This window comes from Panthera onca, chromosome B4, assembly GCF_046562875.1.
Source record: "Panthera onca isolate mPanOnc1 chromosome B4, mPanOnc1 haplotype 2, whole genome shotgun sequence".
Lineage (NCBI taxonomy): Eukaryota > Metazoa > Chordata > Mammalia > Carnivora > Felidae > Panthera > Panthera onca.
In genome coordinates this window covers 5145113-5163288 of record NC_138345.1, presented here as the reverse complement: position 1 = coordinate 5163288, position 18176 = coordinate 5145113, and the positions used below count along the sequence as shown (strand labels likewise).

General features: G+C 44.1%; 1 protein-coding gene across 3 annotated transcripts in view; it reads left to right on the top strand.

Moving 5' to 3' along the window:
- The window catches only part of IL15RA (interleukin 15 receptor subunit alpha), a 50205-nt gene extending 32310 nt beyond the window's left edge, over nucleotides 1–17895 (top strand). Inside the window, exons 3-8 of one of the 3 annotated variants that reach the window (XM_060659368.3) lie at nucleotides 3516–3608; nucleotides 6076–6270; nucleotides 6420–6495; nucleotides 7883–7915; nucleotides 13391–13463; nucleotides 16182–17895. In XM_060659368.3, the coding sequence (XP_060515351.1) occupies nucleotides 3516–3608; nucleotides 6076–6270; nucleotides 6420–6495; nucleotides 7883–7915; nucleotides 13391–13463; nucleotides 16182–16328 (617 nt within the window). In that variant the 3' untranslated portion in view covers nucleotides 16329–17895. The remainder of the gene's footprint in view (nucleotides 1–3515; nucleotides 3609–6075; nucleotides 6271–6419; nucleotides 6496–7882; nucleotides 7916–13390; nucleotides 13464–16181) is intronic. The other 2 variants (XM_060659370.3, XM_060659369.3) reach the window with 2 other exon arrangements.
- The last annotated feature ends 281 nt before the right edge of the window (nucleotides 17896–18176 follow it).

Sequence of the window (18176 nt, the reverse complement as noted above, 5' to 3'; positions counted from 1 at the left end):
CGAGCAAATTATCCAGAAGATCTAGCTTATCCAGATGATCAACGCAGATGAAACAGCCTTGGAGTGAGAGAAGACGCCATCCAGGACTTTCATAGCTGGAAAGGAGAAGTCAATGCCTGGCTTCAACCCCTCAAAGGACAGGCTGACTCTCACATGAGGGCCTAATGCAGCTGGTGACTTTGGGTTGAAGCCAATGCTCACTGACCATTCCAAAATGCCTAGCACCCTTCAGAACTATGCTAAATCCGTTCTGCCTGTGCTCTGGAAATGAAACGACAGAGCCTGGATGACAGCACTTCTGTTTACAACATGGTTTACTGAACATTTTTTCAAGTTTATTTATTTATTTTGAGAGAGACAGAAATGAAGAGAGAGCACAAGCAGAGGAGGGGCATAGAGAGAAAGAGAGAGAGAATCCCAAGCAGGCTCTGCAATGTTAGCACAGAGCCCGACGTGAGGCTCGAACTCATGAACTTCAAGATCATGACCTGAGCTAAAACCAAGAGTCAGTTGCTCAACTGACTGAGCCACCCAGGTGCCCCGTAGTTTCCTGAATATTTTAAGCCCACTGCTGAGCCCCACTGCTCAAGACGACTCCTCTCAAAATATGACTGCTCATTGACAATGCACCTGGTCACCCAAGAGCTCCGATGGAAATGGATAACGGCATTATTATTGTTCCCATGCCTGTTAATACAACACCCATGCTGTAGCCCATGGCTCAAGGAGTCATTTCAACTGTCAAGTCTTATTATTTAAGAAATACATTCCATGAGGCTATCACTGCCATTCCTCTGATGGATCTGGGCGAAGTAAATTGAAAACCTTCTGGAAAGGATTCTCCATTCCAGATGCTATTAAGAACACTCATGATTTGTGGGAAGAAGTCAAAATATCAACATTCACAGGATAACAGGAGTTGGGAGAAGTTGGTTCCAGCCCTCGTGGATGACTGTGAGGGGCTCACGACCTCAGTGGAGGGAGTCACTGCAGATGAGGTGGCAACAGCGAGAGGACCAGAATCAGAAGTGTGGCCTTGAGATAGGACTGAATGGCTGCAATCTCAGGATAAAACCTGAATGGATGAGGAGTTGCTTCCCATGGGTTCCTGAGATGGAATCTATTCCTGCTGAGATGCTGTGAAGATTGTTGAAATGACAACAGAGGATTCAGGATATGACACAAACTCAGTTGTAAAGCAGCAGCAGGTTTGAGAGCATTGACTTCAATTTTGAAAGTTCTACTGTGGGTTAAATGCTATCAAACAGCATCACCTGCTACAGAGGAATCATTCGTGAAAGGAAGGGTCAGTCGCTGCAGCAAACTTCATTGGGGTCTCTTATTTTGTTTTGTTTTGTTTATTTATTTTGAGAGAGAGTGAAAGAGAGAGAGTGTGTGCACTCAAGTGGGGGAGGGGCAGAGAGAGAGAGGGAGAGAGAGAATCCTGAGCAGGCTCCACATAGAACCTGATGCGGGGCTCAAATCCATGGACTGTGACATCATGATCTGAGCCAAAACAAAGTGTCAGATGCTTAACCAACTGAGCCACCCAGGTGCCCCCACTGGTGTCTTATTTTAAGGAATCGCCACAGCCACCCCAACCTTCAGCAACCACCACCCTGATCAGTCAGCAGCCATCACCATCGAGGGAGGACCCTCCACCAGCAAAAAGATTATGACTCACTGAAAGCTCAAATGATGGTTAGCATTTTTTAGCAGGAAAGCATTTTAAATTAAGGTATGTATATTGATTTTTTTAGGCACAATGTTATTGCCCATTTAATAAACTATAGTGTAAACATAACTTTTCTCGGGTTCAGGTTGTACAGATTGTTGTATTAATCCTCAAATAAGTTTTCTAGGTGTGCAGGATGGTTTAGTGTTGATCTGGCTCTATTTCAGGGACAAGAGACGCAAAAAACTTCCATGCTGTTCTGCCATCTTGGCCCCTCCCTAAACATAACTTTTCTATGCACTGAGAAACCAAAATATTCATGTGACTTGCTCTATTGCCACATTCACTTTATCATGGTGGTCTCGAACTGAACCCACAATATCTCTCTGAGTTATGCCTATATTATTACTATTGGTGCTTTAAGATTATGATAGAATTTGGCTACAGACAAGGGTGTATGCTCACAGCATGCTTGCTTTCCAGAGATCTTTCCCAATTTCTTCCTAGAAGATGGTGTGCAGGGAAATTATTACTGTCCTCTGTTGTTAGCCACCCAGGAGAATGGGGGTACCCACCGGGCAGATTCCCTTAGCCTGGTCACCCATGGCTGGTGTCCAGCCAGCACTCCAGAGCACGTGTGAGGGAAGGTTGTCCGAATCAATTATTTTTAACCGTCCACAACTGGGTAATTTTGCCAGAAGAAGTCAACAACCTTGGAGTGGAAGCCAGTAGGGCTATTTCCAGGACTACTAAGTCCCTTACTTTGGAAACATAAAGATTAGCTCATGGTTTATTGCATATTTGGTGGCTATCCAACTGCAAGCTAGATACTTTCTCATAACATTTGTGAACATTCTCCACTCCTCTCTGGGGAAGGGGACAGAAGGAGTTGTTCTAGAGCAAATTCCCTCTGCTGTAAGAGTCCTTGAAGAGCCAGACTTTCTCACTGAGTGTGCGTTCCTTCCCTCTCCCCCTGCACGTCCGTCTCGCAGACATCAGGGCAAGGAGGAAGCCTTCTGTTTGTTGCAAGGGAATCACTCAGCGGCAGAACATAGTACCACATGGCATCAAATGCCACTCCAATGATGAGCTGGGTGAGGACAGGTACGAGCAATAGCACTGTGGCAAAAACACAGAGTAGACAGCTTACTCTGTCCAGTCCGGGCACGCGCTGGTACCTGTAATCCAGGGGCAAAAATAAGGGCTTTCCACTGCAGGGAGAGTGACTGTTTCTTTGAAGTTCCAATCCATTTGGATGAACGAATCCAGGATGGAGAAGAGTTGTAGGCTCTGAACCAGCTGTTGGGGGGTGGGGGAAGAGGAAGGAAGGGGGGAGACCTGGAATTACAGACTTGTAGAACCTACAGACTCGAGCACCCTGAGGCTTCACTGGCACAAAGACATCTCACCTTCTGCCACTAACAACTCCCTCCATTACTTTTCCTAACCTCTTGTGCTTGGGATGCTTTTATTTTATTTTTTTTCCTTACAAAATAACTGAAGCTACTGAGTAGTCATGTATTTTCCCATGTAAAAGACAACATTATAAAACTGAGTTGATCTCATGAATACCCTTCTACCCAAAAATAAAAGACATTTGATATGTGCGCAACTTTTTGGAAAGCCTAGAAAAATAGTTGGCAGTCTGTTTGCATTTGCATGGGAATGACAGATTGGGACACATTGTTTGTTGACAATTTCTTGTGCTTCTGACCTCTCCCAGGAAGCCGGATATCTCCATTTTAAATTTCTGTATGTGTTATTTTTTTATTTATAGCCAGTTCTGAAGCAAGTCTCCATCCTCAGGCTCATAAATGCCATGTGGTTATGCTCTCTCTAGGAGACCCCTCCCTGACTCATCTAAAGCCATCCTCTACAGAAATGCCGGCAGGGGTGACCCCAGAGCCAGAGAGCACCTCCCTTTCTGGAAAAGGTAGGGACGTTGGAAACGTTTTAAGGACTCCCATTCTCCACCACCTCTCAGGTCCCCACAAATGTGTCAGATTCTTGAGGCCCTGCTGGAGTCCCACTGCAGACTCCAACAAACAGAACCCACTTTTTATTTGAGTCAAAATTAAATTTTATAGTAGCTTCGTTTTCTCTTTTAAATCAAAGGTGCTTGATACCCAGGTTTCATTGGACTTACAGTAAAACCTTGGTTTGCGAGCATAATTCGTTCTGGAAACATGCTTGTAATCTAAAGCACTCGTATATCAACGGGAATTTCAAGAACCATTGGCTCAGATATGATCATGTGACGTTCAGCGTCACGTACAACCTGTATTGCAAGACATCATTGGTTTATCAAGTTAAAATTTATTAGAAATGTTTGCTTGTCTTGTGGAACACTCACAGAACAGGTTACTTGCAATCCAAGGTTTTACTGTAATTAATAGTGGTTCCAAATCCACTTTTCATATGCCGGATCAGACTTAGTTGCAGATGTATTTCCTCATCAAGAATTGGGGAGGATCTGAGGTTTTGCCTGCCTGGTGTGTTAACCCACCAAAACTTCCTGGGTGCCTGCGAAGAACATTAGCTCCCCAATTCAGAGACCAAGGACTCCCTTACAGGGCTCAGCAGTCAGCGGGAGCGTGGGCATGCTTTTGTCAATTCCCTCCTCCCTGTGTCCCACGGGGGCAGCAGGGATGGGTCTAGAAGATGCCTGTACATCCAGCAGGCTGCCCCACAGGAGAGGAGGCCTGAGTTCAAGCAACTGGAGTCTTTTATAACTGGCCGACCATGTCTGCCCTTTGCTCCAGAGGGAGGTGCCATCTCCACCTTCCGAGATTTCATGAGCATCCTTGAAAAGTTAGTCCTGAGAAAGGGCTGTCAGGGACTCTGCTGACAAGGCATGGGGAAACATGAGGGACCCCTGAAGAATTGTCCCCCAACCATCCCAACTATGACAGCTCTGGTAAAAAGCTGCGAACATCCCGCATTTCCAGGGTCTTTCTTAGGTAATCTTCTATCCCAATTTGCTCAGCACTGTCCTGATGTTTTTTTCTTTTTAAATGTTTATTTATTTTTGAGACAGAGACAGAGACAGAGCAGGGGAGGGGCAGAGAGAGAGGGAGACACAGAATCCAAAGCAGGCTTCAGGCTCTGAGCTGTCAGCACAGAGCCCGATGCAGGGTTCAAACTCATGAACCACGAGATCAGGACCTGAGCCAATGAAGTTGGACACTTAACCAACCCAGGTGATCCCCGGCACTGTCCTGATGTCAAGAAAATTTGAGACCTTAGCTGCTTGGGACAATGTGCTCTATATCCTGGGAAAGCCTTACTTTACACTTAACTCTTGAGGTTTTATGTCTGGTCATCCAGTGGCTTTTCCTGGCCCTGGTCTCCCCCTTTTGGCCCCAGGTGTACTCTCTCTGCTGCCGTTGGCAGCTCTGAGCTAGAACACGGCTTCTTAGCCGTGGATGCACACTGGGATCTCCTTGGAACTCTGGTGGTCTGGGGAGCAGTCTGGGAACTCGGGTTCTAGAAGCTCCCCAGGTGATTCTCAGGGAGCCAAGGCTGAGAACCAATGCTGAAGGAAAGACAGGCCAGAAGGAGGTTTCCTCCTAGTTAGTTAGTTAGTTGACTACAAACAAGAGGATATAGTAGAGTACTGGCTACATTTAAGTTTGGGGTAATTCCAAGACCCCTTTGACCCAAGTCATGCCCAGATCACCCACTGATGAGAATAATCAAGGGGCCTCTCCCAGCCTTGCTTTGTGCATCAAACACGTGGTCAGATGAAACTGTGCCATCAAACTCTCAGACATTAAGAGTGCAACGGAAGACCCATTTTTCATGGAAAGAGAATAGTGAAGTCTTGCCACCACGCCTCACAGTTTGGGAGCAGCTATATGCCAGTTAGCACAGGGAGGGTGAGGACATAAACACCAGGAGGGCTGCCCTCCCTTAGATCGGGGCAAAACCAGGGCACTGTCTTCAAATACTCTAAAACTCGGTCTGGCTGAATCTCAGGCTTCCCCTTATTTCAAAAGTTGTGTGCAAACACGCAGAAAGGAAACTAAAATCAGCAGCCCAGATATCTTTGGTAAATACAGTCATACTTGTTTTTTGAGATCAGTCCCTCACCGCATCTTCCGCGCCTTCTCTAGTAAACAAGCCGGGAACGACTCGAATCCGTGGGATCTTTAGGTTATGTGCACCATGATAAATAGCTGTAGATCCTCTCGTGTTCTCAAATGTCCCTCGGCCATCCAGATGGAGGAATAGGCTACTCACTGAAGGGATTTCCCCAAAGAGCCCTGGAGGAGGGTGCCGGGCGAGGGCCGGCCCGGGGTGGGCTCACTAGAGCAAGTCTGAAGTCCACTGTCTTCTAGAGCTGCGCGGAGACACTCTTCAAAGTATTTATGTTCTCCATATCTTGCACTTTCCTACAGAGCCAGCATTCACTTCCAAGTCAGACAGCACAGTGGCCACAAAGGCAGCTACCGAGCCAGGCTCCAGGCTGATACCATCAAAGCCTCCGGCTGCGGGAACCACAGGGGTAATCAATAATGAACCCTCCCGAGCCCCAGCTCAGACAACAGCAAAGGCCTTGGAACACACCCCCTCTGCCTCGCAGGAGACGCCAGGTTAGCACTGGCTTTGCATACTTTAGGAGAGGTCAGCAGTCCATGAGATGTGGGTGGAGACCTCGAGTGAGCTGGCTGCCTAGCATCACACCTTGCAATCCAAAGTCCAGGCCACTCAGCAACCCTCTGCCTCCTGTTCTGTGCCACAGCCTCCTTGCTCTGCTCTCTAACCTCTGTGCTCTGCCTTGGCTCGGTCAGCTGGAAAAGAAAGTCCGTCTCCCAGAGGTGAGAAGGCTCGGCGTATTGACCTGCATGGCAGAGGCTTTGCCGATCTGAATGGTATCTGCCGTCTCCCAATATGGGAGGACGGTGGAAGCTTTCTGCAATCTGGAGTCACAATCTGCGGTATGAAACAGCCCTTGGTAATCTGCGTCTGCCGCAAAGGCATATCTGATTCTTTGTGGGGGTTTTCTTCGCTACCACAAAATACATTTGACTACATTCCCCATTCTGCACCTTTCATCCCCATGACTTAGTCATCCCATAACTGGAAGCCTGTATCTCCCACCCCCGCTTCACCCACCTTGCCCATGCCCCCCACACTCCTCCCCTCTGGCACCCATCAGTTCGTTCTCTGTATTTATGAGTGTTTCTGCTTTTGTCTGTTTGTTCATTTGTTTTGTTTTTTAGATTCCACATCCAAGTGAAATCGTACGGTATTTGTCTTTCTCTGTTTGACTTATTTCACTTAGCCTGATACTGTCTAGGTCTGTCTGTGTTGTTGCAAATGGCATGACGTCATTGTTTTCTATGGCTGAGTAACATTCCGTTGTGATTATACACACCACATCTTCTTTATCCATTCATCTATTGATGGACACTTGGGCTTGCTTCCATATCTCAGCTGTTGTAAATAGTGCTGCAATAAACATTCGGGTGCATATAACTTTTCAAATTAGTGTTTTTGCTTTCTCTGGGTAAATACCCAATAGAATTACTGGATCATGTGGTAGCTCTTTAATCTTTTGAGGAACCTCCATACTGTTTTCCACAGTGGCTGCACCGGTTTACATTCCCACCAACAGTGCACAAGTTTCCCTTTTCTCCACATCCTCCCTAACACTCGTTATGTCTTGCCTTTTTGACTCTAGTCATCCTCACGGGTGTAAGGTAATATCTCACTGTGGTTTTTCACTTGCATTTCCGTGACGATCAGTGATGTTGAGGATCCTTTCATGTGCCTGTTGGCCATCTGTATGTCTTCTTTGGAAAAACATCTTTTCAAGTCCTCCGCCCATTTTTAATTGGATTGTGTGTGTGTGTGTGTATGTGTGTGTGTGTGTGTTGAGTTGTATAGGTTATTTATACATTTTGGATATTAACCCCTTATTAGTTATGTCGCTTGCAAATAGCTTCTCCAATTTAGTAAGTTGCCTTTTCGTTTTGTTGATGGTTTCCTTTGTTGTGCAAAAGGGCATATGTGATCCTTAAGCATGGCCCAGCAGCTAAGTAAACTACCCTTGTTCTTTGCTAACGGAAGTTTGGTTCCGCCAGCCATGACTCTCTCAGGCTTTAAGATGGGAGCCAAAATGTCTAGAATTCCTCCTGCTTAATGAGAAATGAGTGCCTTTAGGACTACGGCAATAACTGAACTGCACTCTCTTCTCTGCAGGTACCTATTCATACAGTTCCGGAACTGTGACTGGTAAGTGTTTTGTTTTTTTGGTCCTAGCAGTGCTTCTGCCCTGAGGACCTCGGTCTCAGGGTGCGGAACAGTCCTGGCTTATGCCTGCTGCCCCAGCATGGCCACTCGCAGCCCCTTTCACTGTCAAAAGTGACTCAGTGTAGATAATAAGTCATAGATAGGATCACCCTACTTATGGGATTCTACCATGACTGTTTATCTCAATACTGGTAGCTTCTCTCTGTCAGGCTACACACGTGGGAACCAGAGAGCTGGCACATCACAAAAGGGCCTCCTCGTTCAGCTACTCAGTTCCACTAAGCCGGGCTAGACTCATCCCAGACTTAGCAGAGAACCACAAGCGTGTGAGCGGCTGTCAGTAACATGATGTTATTCATCCGTCAGCTGCATTAATCTCTCGCAGGGTGTTAGCCCCATGCACTTTACAGCAAGACTGGCCACACTTCTTGGGATAAAGGCTGCTGTCTACACAAGATGCACACAACACTCAACGTAGGAGAGGAAGAGACTGTCCCGGTGAGTGTTAAGGAGGAGAGTGGAAAAGTGTTTGCAAGGAAAAGAGGAAAGAAAAAGAGGAAGGGAGGGGAGGAGAGAGAAGAAGAGAAAGAAGGCAGAAATGCAAGTAGTAAGAGAGACTAAGACTTTTGTCTGTACAAGTTTTCAATAAGCCAAAAAAAAAAAAAAAAACCACTGTAATTTATACAGAGAAAACACAACTTATTTCTATTTTCTATTCACGAGTTATCCTCTTAGAGAACGACTCATATTTTTATGATTATATTTTATCTGCATCAAGTATCATCTAGAAAAAAAAAACAAGCAGCTTCAGTCATTTTAACAGCTTATATGCAAAGGCGAGAGATTGAAACTAAAATATGTTTATCACGTAAGAGGTGACCAGTAAGTCAAGTAGCCAGCCTAATTTTTCTCCTTATGTAATATACTATGCTCACCTTTCCACAAAGTTTTAAGTTTTTTATTCATTTTTTTGAATTGGTAATATTTGCCGGGGTTTAAAAATTACAAATTACAAAAACATATACAGCACAAAGCCCCATCTTAAACTGAAAATTCCCTTGTAGGAAGAAAGTTACTCCTGTTACCAGCTTTCTGGGCATCCTTTCAGAGAGGATCGATACACGATGCTAGCTAGGTATTTTAGTTTCACTGTGTTGCACCTGTGTTCATTTTCAACTAATGGTACCTCGTGGAAATCCTTCCATATCAACACATAGAAACCACCTCATTCTTTAAAACAACTACCAAATATTCCACTACCTGGATTTGCTACAATTTGTGTAGCCAACCCCCTATGGGCATGTGACTGTTGACAGTCTTGGCTACATGACAAACAGTGATTAATTGGAAAGCCTTCTATCTATCACTTGGCTATGTGCAAAGAAATCTGTAGGATAAAATCCTACACATAAAATTTGGGGGCCATATTTCCTATGTCGATTTTCAAACAACTACTTTACTACGGGATATCATCTTATGATGTATTTCTCCAGTTCGTGACTTTCACTGGACTAAAACATCAGAAACTCTCTCCCAAACTCTGAAGTGTCGTGTAATACACATTAACTCAACACCTGCAATAGTCTGATAGCTCCGTGCAAGAAACTTTGGACATACAGAGAATTACAAAAAACAAACAAACAAACAAAAACTTTAAATCTTTCCTGTTATAAGATTTCCTTCTTCGAGGGTGCTTCAATATAAACATGTTAGCACCTAACTTAACAAGACAGATCAAATAATTGTCAGCAAAGAAATAAAAATGAGTTATACTTCACTAGGCGTTAAGTTTTATCTGCTAAGAAGGTGGAAGCTAAAATGGAAATCATGCTAGTTTTCTAAAGACACTTAGTGATGGTGACTTCCGACTACGTCATATATATCCCAGTACTGTGGACCAAGAGTATACCCGTCAGGTTCAAGTGGCAGAGACATTCACTGGCTCCCTGAGCATCAGTAAGTGTTGCTATTTCTGCACGAAGAAGCAAGCAGTTGAGAGTGTTTGTAAGGGTATATAAACGCTTTACCGTAGTAGTCGCTCAGCAAATGTGAATATTTTAATCAGCCCATTGATAACCACTGATATCACCATTTTTAAAATAAGCTATATAAATGATTATCACAGCTTTTAAAAGTTGCTTTTTTTTTTTTTTTTTTAGTTCAACAGAAAATGGTAAATGGTAGATGCCTAATAAACAGCAAATGAATAAGTGAAGTTGAGGACTTGGACATTTATTAATAAACGTTTAGGAAGTGTGATTCATCATTTCATTGTCTTAAATATCTACAGGCTCACTTGGCAGCCTTTTTAATCAATAATTTCATTCCTTCATTCTAACTATCTGGTCTCCAATCCTTGGCTAGGCTATTCTTGAGGACTCCCGATTGTAAAATAAAAAGGTAGAATGTCACCTAGGACAAGTGTTCACCCGGCCACGTCCCTTTAATATGCTGGGAGGGAAGAGTTAGATTTTCAAACTGTCATACCTCTCGCCTTTCATATCAGAAATAAATTTGCTGCAGTTGATATGCTCAGCCTTTAATACGAGCTAGCTCTATATCATTCGTCTGTGTATTCAATATAAATCGAGTTCTACTTGGTGCCACGTTGGTCCTAAGTTGCAATAAAATGCAGATTTCTCATTGAGAAGCAAACAGCAGGTCAGAAGTACTTCAATTTATGGACCCTTAAGGGTTTAATTCAATCAATTACGTGTTTATTAAGTGCCTACTCTGAACCCAACACTTGTTATGTGCTTAGCACAGTAAGAGACAGCAGAGAAACACTGCCCAGGAATAACGAATTGATATTCTTACTTCAAAACTGCCTTCCTCGGACACGGGCACACCAGCACTCTGGTCATGGCCACATGGCAAATAGCACTCCTTGGCTGACCTAGTTTGCAGGGACTGCTAAGGAATGGTGAGTCCCCATATTCTCAGGGGACATTTTCATCATCCGCACTGGACAGTGGCCACTGGCTGCCAAGGCCACCTCTTACGTCAGACCCGCATGCGCTGTAGGATGAAGGCAGGGCAGGGAGTTACTGGCCTTTCCCGGACTCCCAAGCAATAATCCACTTTCTCCTCCCTCCCCCAACTCAAATCCTCCTCTGTTGTCCTCTGGCTCACCAGACCTCTCTGTCTTCCTTTTTCTCCAGCCCATGCACCCCGCGAGGAAACACCAAAGGGTGGGGAACTTGCCAGTTGATATGTTTACCTATCATTTTAGTGATTTTGGTGTCGGTTTCTTTACTCAGTTTGCCTGGATATAATTGAGGAAGAGGCCAAGGATCTGAGTTTGTCACTGAATTCAAACTGCTCTGTCGTATCGTTGGCTCAAGAGCCCTCCCCTCCCTGGACTTGGAGTCTGCAGATTCTATTCTTATTCAGAAGAAACAGGAAGATGCATTATGAAAGTAGAACCATAGTTAACATCAGCTGGCCTTTTCCAATAAATCCCTCCGTGGACAGTAAATGCATAACAAGCCTATTAGTCAGTGTGAAGAAATAGTTTACCCTAGGGTACACCATCTCTGCCTAGAAATTTATTTCTGGTTTTTAGTCATAATGATGATTAATGATAAGTCTAAAAACTCAAAACATCTCTCACTGATTTGCCATGTTTCCCGTTATTTCCTCTAGGACTTTTCTATTTTATTTTTATTTACTTAGGCACAGGTAGTTTTGCTTTTACAACTTTACTGTCTTCTGATGACAGTATCGTGTCAACAACGTCAGGAAAAAAGGAAATTTGTTTTAAAAAAGAAAGTAAAGATTATCTACAATTCCACCGTGACTTAATACTTTGGGATCTATCCTTCAAGGCTGTCCTGTGCATATGGACATACATCTGGCCTACTGGAGATTCTTTTTTGGTTCATTTTTATCTCAACCAGCTTTTTTCACTTAAGATATTGTGGACATCTTTCCATGTTAATAAATACAGATTCATTCCATAATTAAAAAACATTTTTTAATGTTTTTATTTTTGAGACAGAGACAGAGCGTGAGCAGGGGAGGGGCAGAGAGAGAGGGAGACACAGAATCCGAAGCAGGCTCCAGGCTCCGAGCTGTCAGCACAGAGCCCAACACGGGGCTCGAACCCATGGACGGTGAGATCATGACCTGAGATGAAGTTGGACGCTTAACCAACTGAGCCACCCAGGCGCCCCTCATTTCATAATTTTTAAAAGCTGAATGATATTCCATTGGATGGATATATTTTATTTACTAATTTAATTTTTCTATTAATAAGAGATTGAGATTAATATAAAAATTGTGGTTTTTTAATGTTTATTTATTTTTGAGAGAGAGAGAGAGAGAGAGAGCAGGGGGAGAGTCAGAGAGAGAGGGAGACACAGTGAGATCATGACGTGAGCGAAGTCGGTCGCTTAACTGACTGAGCCACCCACGTGCCCCTAAAAATTGCTTTAAACACTACTACAGGGGTGCCTGGGGTTAAGTCAATTAAGTGTCTGACTTTGGAGCAGGTCGTGATCTCACGGTTCGTGGGTTTGAGCCCCGCGTGGGACTCTGTGCTGACAGCTCAGAGCCTGGAGCCTGTTTCGGATTCTGTGTCTCCCTCTCTCTCTGCCCCTCCCCTGCTCATGCTCTGTCTCTCTCTGTCTCATAAATAAATAAAACATTTAAAAAAAAAAAAAAAAAGGTTCACTGTGTCCTCTGGCTAAGCCCTCTTGCTACCAGGAGATCCCACTGTTCCTATCTTGTCTAATAAATCTCAAATGGCCGAGAGCCACTGGCCTCCCACCACTCCAGACCCTGCCTTCCAACTTGCCCAAAACAGGATCTTTCCCTTCTCCTCAGCCATTATCTTATTCTCCTCTTACCTGTAACACCTCTCTTAGAACACCACCTCATTCTCCTTACCATCTGCCTCACCATAGTTGCCAATAAAAAAAACAAAAAACAAAAAACAATGCAGGCAAATAAAAAAAAACAACACGGGTGAAATTGGAAGATATGCTACACTGCATGCTGTGGTTTCTAAATCAGGATTCTGTGAAGCTGACGAAAAAGGAGAGGATGTCTCAGGGACAACTGAGGAGGACCCTCGCCCTGTCCGCTCTCTGACTGTGGCTTTCATAGCAGATATGGCTTCTTGTCCGCACAGTCCCACCCCAGCCCTTGAACTCTGAGGCTTTTGCCTTCCCTTCTCATCCTGTCACCGTGTCTCTCTCGTTGGGAAGGATGGGATTAGGAGCGGGGGATGGGGACAACATGAACTGGTGGCGTTGGTGGGGAAAGCATGGACTTTTGGCCCACAAGTAGAGTGCATCGGGCCGCAGAGAACTCGAGAAATGTTAACAACAGTAAGCTGGCTGGGAAGGCATTCGGATCTCTCTGCAGGAAGGTGAACCATACACTGTCCAGTTCTTAGAAGTGAACCTGCTCCCGGGACTTCTGGCATGACGGCTCACTTCTGCTCTCTTACAGCGGCCATCGTCATGCCTGTCACTGTGCTCTGTGTAGTATGTGTGGGACTTCTGGTGTGTTACAAAAGATCCAGGTGAGTAGAGCAAGAGAATCACGCCAGACGAGACTGCTCTTCCTCCAAGAAAAGAGTGTCACCGTAAAGACTCCGGGCCTGCCCTCGCAAAGGAAGGACCCCTTTCCCGGCTACTGAGGCAGGCTCTTGCACGCACCCCCTTCTATACTGGCCCAAAGGGGAGCCAGCCCCGGGACACCCCTCACTTTTTCCAAGACAGTCCGCAGGCCCCCAGTCAGAAACAGAAAAGTTTTCTTTCCTTTTTGGAAGGAAAGCATGCCAAATAACTAAGTTGATGGGGATGCAGCTCTTACGCTACATTCACAAGTATATTTTCTTGCAATATATACATTTCATGGGTAGAGTACATCTTCTGCCACTTGCTGAAATTTGAGTTTTTATATATTTTTTAAATGTTTATTCATTTTTGAGAGAGACAGACAGAGCATGACTGGGGGAGGGGCAGAGAGAGGGAGACACAGAATCCGAAGCAGGCTCCAGGCTCTGAGCTGTCAGCATAGAACCCGACACGGGGCTCCAGCCCATGAACCATGAGATCACGACCTGAGCCGAAGTCGGATGCTCACCCAACTGAGCCACCCAGGTGCCCCAGAGTTTTCATTATTTTTCTACTCTTTAGGTACTTGTATCATTTTCATTAAAGCCTCAAATGGCATATTAGTCTTAATTTTCTACTCCTATTAATTAATAACCAGTGTTCCAGCATTCCATATTGCTATGGCTGTTCTGGATCCTTCCTCAGCATTACACAATGAACAATGGAAATCAAGTTTGCTGAAACTATTTAGTCACTAGTCATTAAATATTCTTTGCTAAATTTATCAGTATAAAGATTATATCATCCTTTGAGCCTGACTTTGGCAACATGAATATTCCATGAAATACTGCTCTAAAGCCACAACGAAAAAGTCACCTAAATATTCACATCAATCTTCAAAAGCTGGTAATACCATCTCAACCAAAAGAGGTGCCAGAAACCTCACAGATCGTTTAGAAATTAACACACTAAGTTTGATGTATTACTCAAAAATCTGTCAAAACAATCCCAAAAATGCTCAAATGCGGCAAAATCAAAAATGACTTTTGAAGGATTTTCAAAATATCACTGTAACTAAATTTCCACATGAGCTGTTGTATTTGGAGTTACATTCTTAAGAGATTATAATGAGTAACTATATTGACTTAAAAAAAGTATACATAGTCTATTTTAAGAATACATTAAAAAGAATCTTAAAAGACTTTGTATATTTGGTATACATGGCTAATAAGTATGCTTATAAGATGAAAACATCAATATTCACTGACTATAATAAGGAAATATTCATAAATGTATCTTTAAGAAGAATTGATAAACCTGAAAAGCATAATGAAAAGCATAATAACTACTTGGTCATTTGGTGAATCAATTCTTTGCCATAAAGTTCTTTTTTTGCAAGTAGGTTATTAGGTAGATTTGTCACTCAACAAATTGGCTTTTAGCGAATTATTTTCAGTACGTGGGCCTAGAGTCCTGATCCATAGTCTAGCTCTCACTCCAAGGAGCTCAAAGTGCTTATGTACTGTATTATTTTTTTATTGAAGTATGGTTGACATGCAATATCCAATTCGTTTCAGGTGTACATCATAGTGATTCAGTATTTTTATGAATTATGATATGATCCCCACGCTAAGTCTGCTTATTACCCGACACGGTACAAAGTTATTACAAATATCATTGACTACATTCCCCATGCTGTACATGACATCCCCATGATTTAATTTATAACTGAAGTCTGTACCTCTTAATCCCCTTCACCTATTTCACCTGCTGGCCACTAGCCCCTCACCTCTAGCAACCACCAATTTGTTCTCTGTACCCACACGTGTGTTTGTTTTGTTTGTCCATGTTTGTTTTCTAGGTTCCACATATAAGTGAAATCATATGGTATCTGTCTTTCTCTGACTTATTTCACGTAGCATAATGCCCTCTAGGTCCATCTGTGTTGTTGCAAATGGCAGGATGTCATTCTTTTTTATGGCTGAGTAATATTCCATTGTATCTACATAGCATTTCTTTACCCATTCATCAGTCAACGGACACTTAGGTTGCTTCCGTATCTTGGCTATTGTAAACAGTAACTGCAGTGAGCTTAGGGTCGATAAAGCTCTTCAAATTGACGTTTTGGCTTTGTTTGGATTCGAAGTGTTTACTTTGAAATGCCCTAGACTTGCCTATCCTCAAGAGGTACATGATATAATCCATGGAAGAAAACTGCTGACCCAGAAACTCGGGGCCTAAAAAAACAGTGACAGGGAAACATGTGGAATTAAGACTCTGCCTCCCCTACTCTTGGTGACTCAGGAACTGATTAATATATTTGTTTCTTTAACACGTACAAAGTGCCAAGAACTGTTTTAAAAGCTTTATAAATATCGCATCATTTTTATCAAGACGATCTTGTCTGGCTTCCCCAGGCTCCCAGGACTCTTTCCTTTTTGTTCCTGCCATTTGACTACTGCTATTTAGCAGAGGGAAAAGAGGGGGTGAGTGGCTCCAACAGCATGGTGAATATTTAGCGGATGAGGGCGTTAAAATACCAAACTAAGGTTTAAATTCCATCTGTGAATGGAAGCAGTCTAGGCCTTCTCCATCTGAGTGTTCAATAGGAACCATCTGTTGACTTGGTTTTCGGGCAACCCTCTCCTCTTTTCAAAACCTGTGAATTACCTGCTTTACAGGCAAACTTCGCAGATACGCACTGTTGCAATGGAGAACATGGAAGAGATACCAATGACTGGGGGAACCAACGGCAGAGACGAGGATGCAGAAAACCAAGCATACGACCTAGGAAACTCCAGGGGGAAGCTGAGGGCAGCCAAGGCTGAAGCAAGGATGCCAACTCTTCCCTAGCCGAAGAGGTCCAAGGAAAGACTCAGGTGTTGGGTGCCAGCAAAGAGCCCGTCGGGATGATAAAACAAACATGTTGGTGTCATTTTATCGACCGTGGCCAGCCGAGACACCTCCTGTATTTGTAGCCTCTCCAGTCTCAGGATGCCCTGTCTCAGGAGTAGGGCTGACTTCCTAAAGTCCTGGCACTTGAAGCTTTCCTGGGAGTGGCTGGACACCTCGGCCTTCCTTTTACTTCATTAAGACACTTATTCAGGAGAGCTCATCAGCTTGACTATTCCATCCCGCATCCCTACTTGCAGTTCACAAAGAAGAGAAATAAATACACCTGTGGCTGGAAGAGAATTATGCGGCTCCTCCTGGCTTATGAGACGGCTGCGAGGATGACGACGTCATCGTAGCTCCTAACCACCGTCTCTCTTTAGGTGCTCTGCATGCACTGAAAAGGAGCAAAGAGGTACTGTGCCCAGTGAGTCCTCTTGATTTAAGGATTCAGAAAGAAGGAAACTGAACTCAGTGACATTTCCCATATATACGTTTTTCTATTTATACTCCTTGTCAATTATAGCTACATATTTTATAACTGTTATTTTGAAATTGTACCTTGTATAAACAAAATGTCTATTTTCAATACAAAAAAAAAAAAAATAGTGCACTGAAAAATCACTGAGGAGAAACATACCACAAAGAAAAAAAAGGAGAAAGCAGGGGAATACAGAGCCCCAAATGGTAGAGCTCGGCCTCTCTTTCTAAAGGGAGAAAAAAAAATCTTGCCTAAATCTGGATCTGATCTCAGTTCTGGAAAATCTCTAATAAGACCTCCATGTGAGAAGCAACAGGCTATGGCCCAGGTGTGCCTGGCGCACACAGTCTCTTTCCCTGTGTTGTTCTCTTTCTTTCCTTTAGAACATGTATTTGTAAAATCACAGGCCTAATCTCACCTCCTTTTATCGATGAGAAAATTGAGGCCGATAGCAGTTGACTTGCCCAAGGTCACATGGCTCCACTGATGCCAGCTTAGATGAAATTTAGGAAGGGTAGTGGGGTAGGAGAGGAGCAGTCCCCACTATAAATGGGCCATGAGCCGCCTCACGCACAGCCAGGGGCAGCCAGGAAGCCACCGCCAGCATCCAGGAAGTGGGGCACAGGCTACAGCAGCAAGCATCCCCGTGCCTCCAGAAGCTCTCAAAGTATCCATTCCTTACCAACTTCCCGTCATCGCTTTAGATGGTTTCATCCAAAGGGAAGGAAGGGTAGGAATTTCAAATGGCCAGAGTTGGGATTTTAGAGCCACACCCTTTTTCACTCCTTGCGATTCTCTTTTCGAACGAGAGGAAACTCACTGCCACGCACGAGCTGAGACACGTTCATTGCCGTCGGGCTCCATACTTGATTATCCTGAACCTGACTGTTGCGACTTTTTGCTTCTCTCTTCAGCCCTGCGTTTCTAGAGTTCACCATTAACTGGATCCATTTTGTTCTTTATAAGAAGTTTTAAGAGTTTGACCCTTGTCTTAAAAGCCAATCTGACAGAAGACACAACTTACACACACACACACACACACACACACACACACACACACACACAAGCTGGCAGGTGTTCAGCAGAGCCAGAATTCTGAAAGGTGTCTGTGGCTGTACGAGGGGTGAGTCACATGGCCACTTCATGGGTCTGCGGTTCCACTTCACTGTCATCTTTGGAAAATAATACGATGACCTCTGGGGGCCCATTTCTAAGCTGTAGAATCACCTGGTTCAGGTCCATCACAGAATAAGTCTGTGATCCATGAGGCACCAACCAAGTTCAAGCTGGGGAAATTGCACGA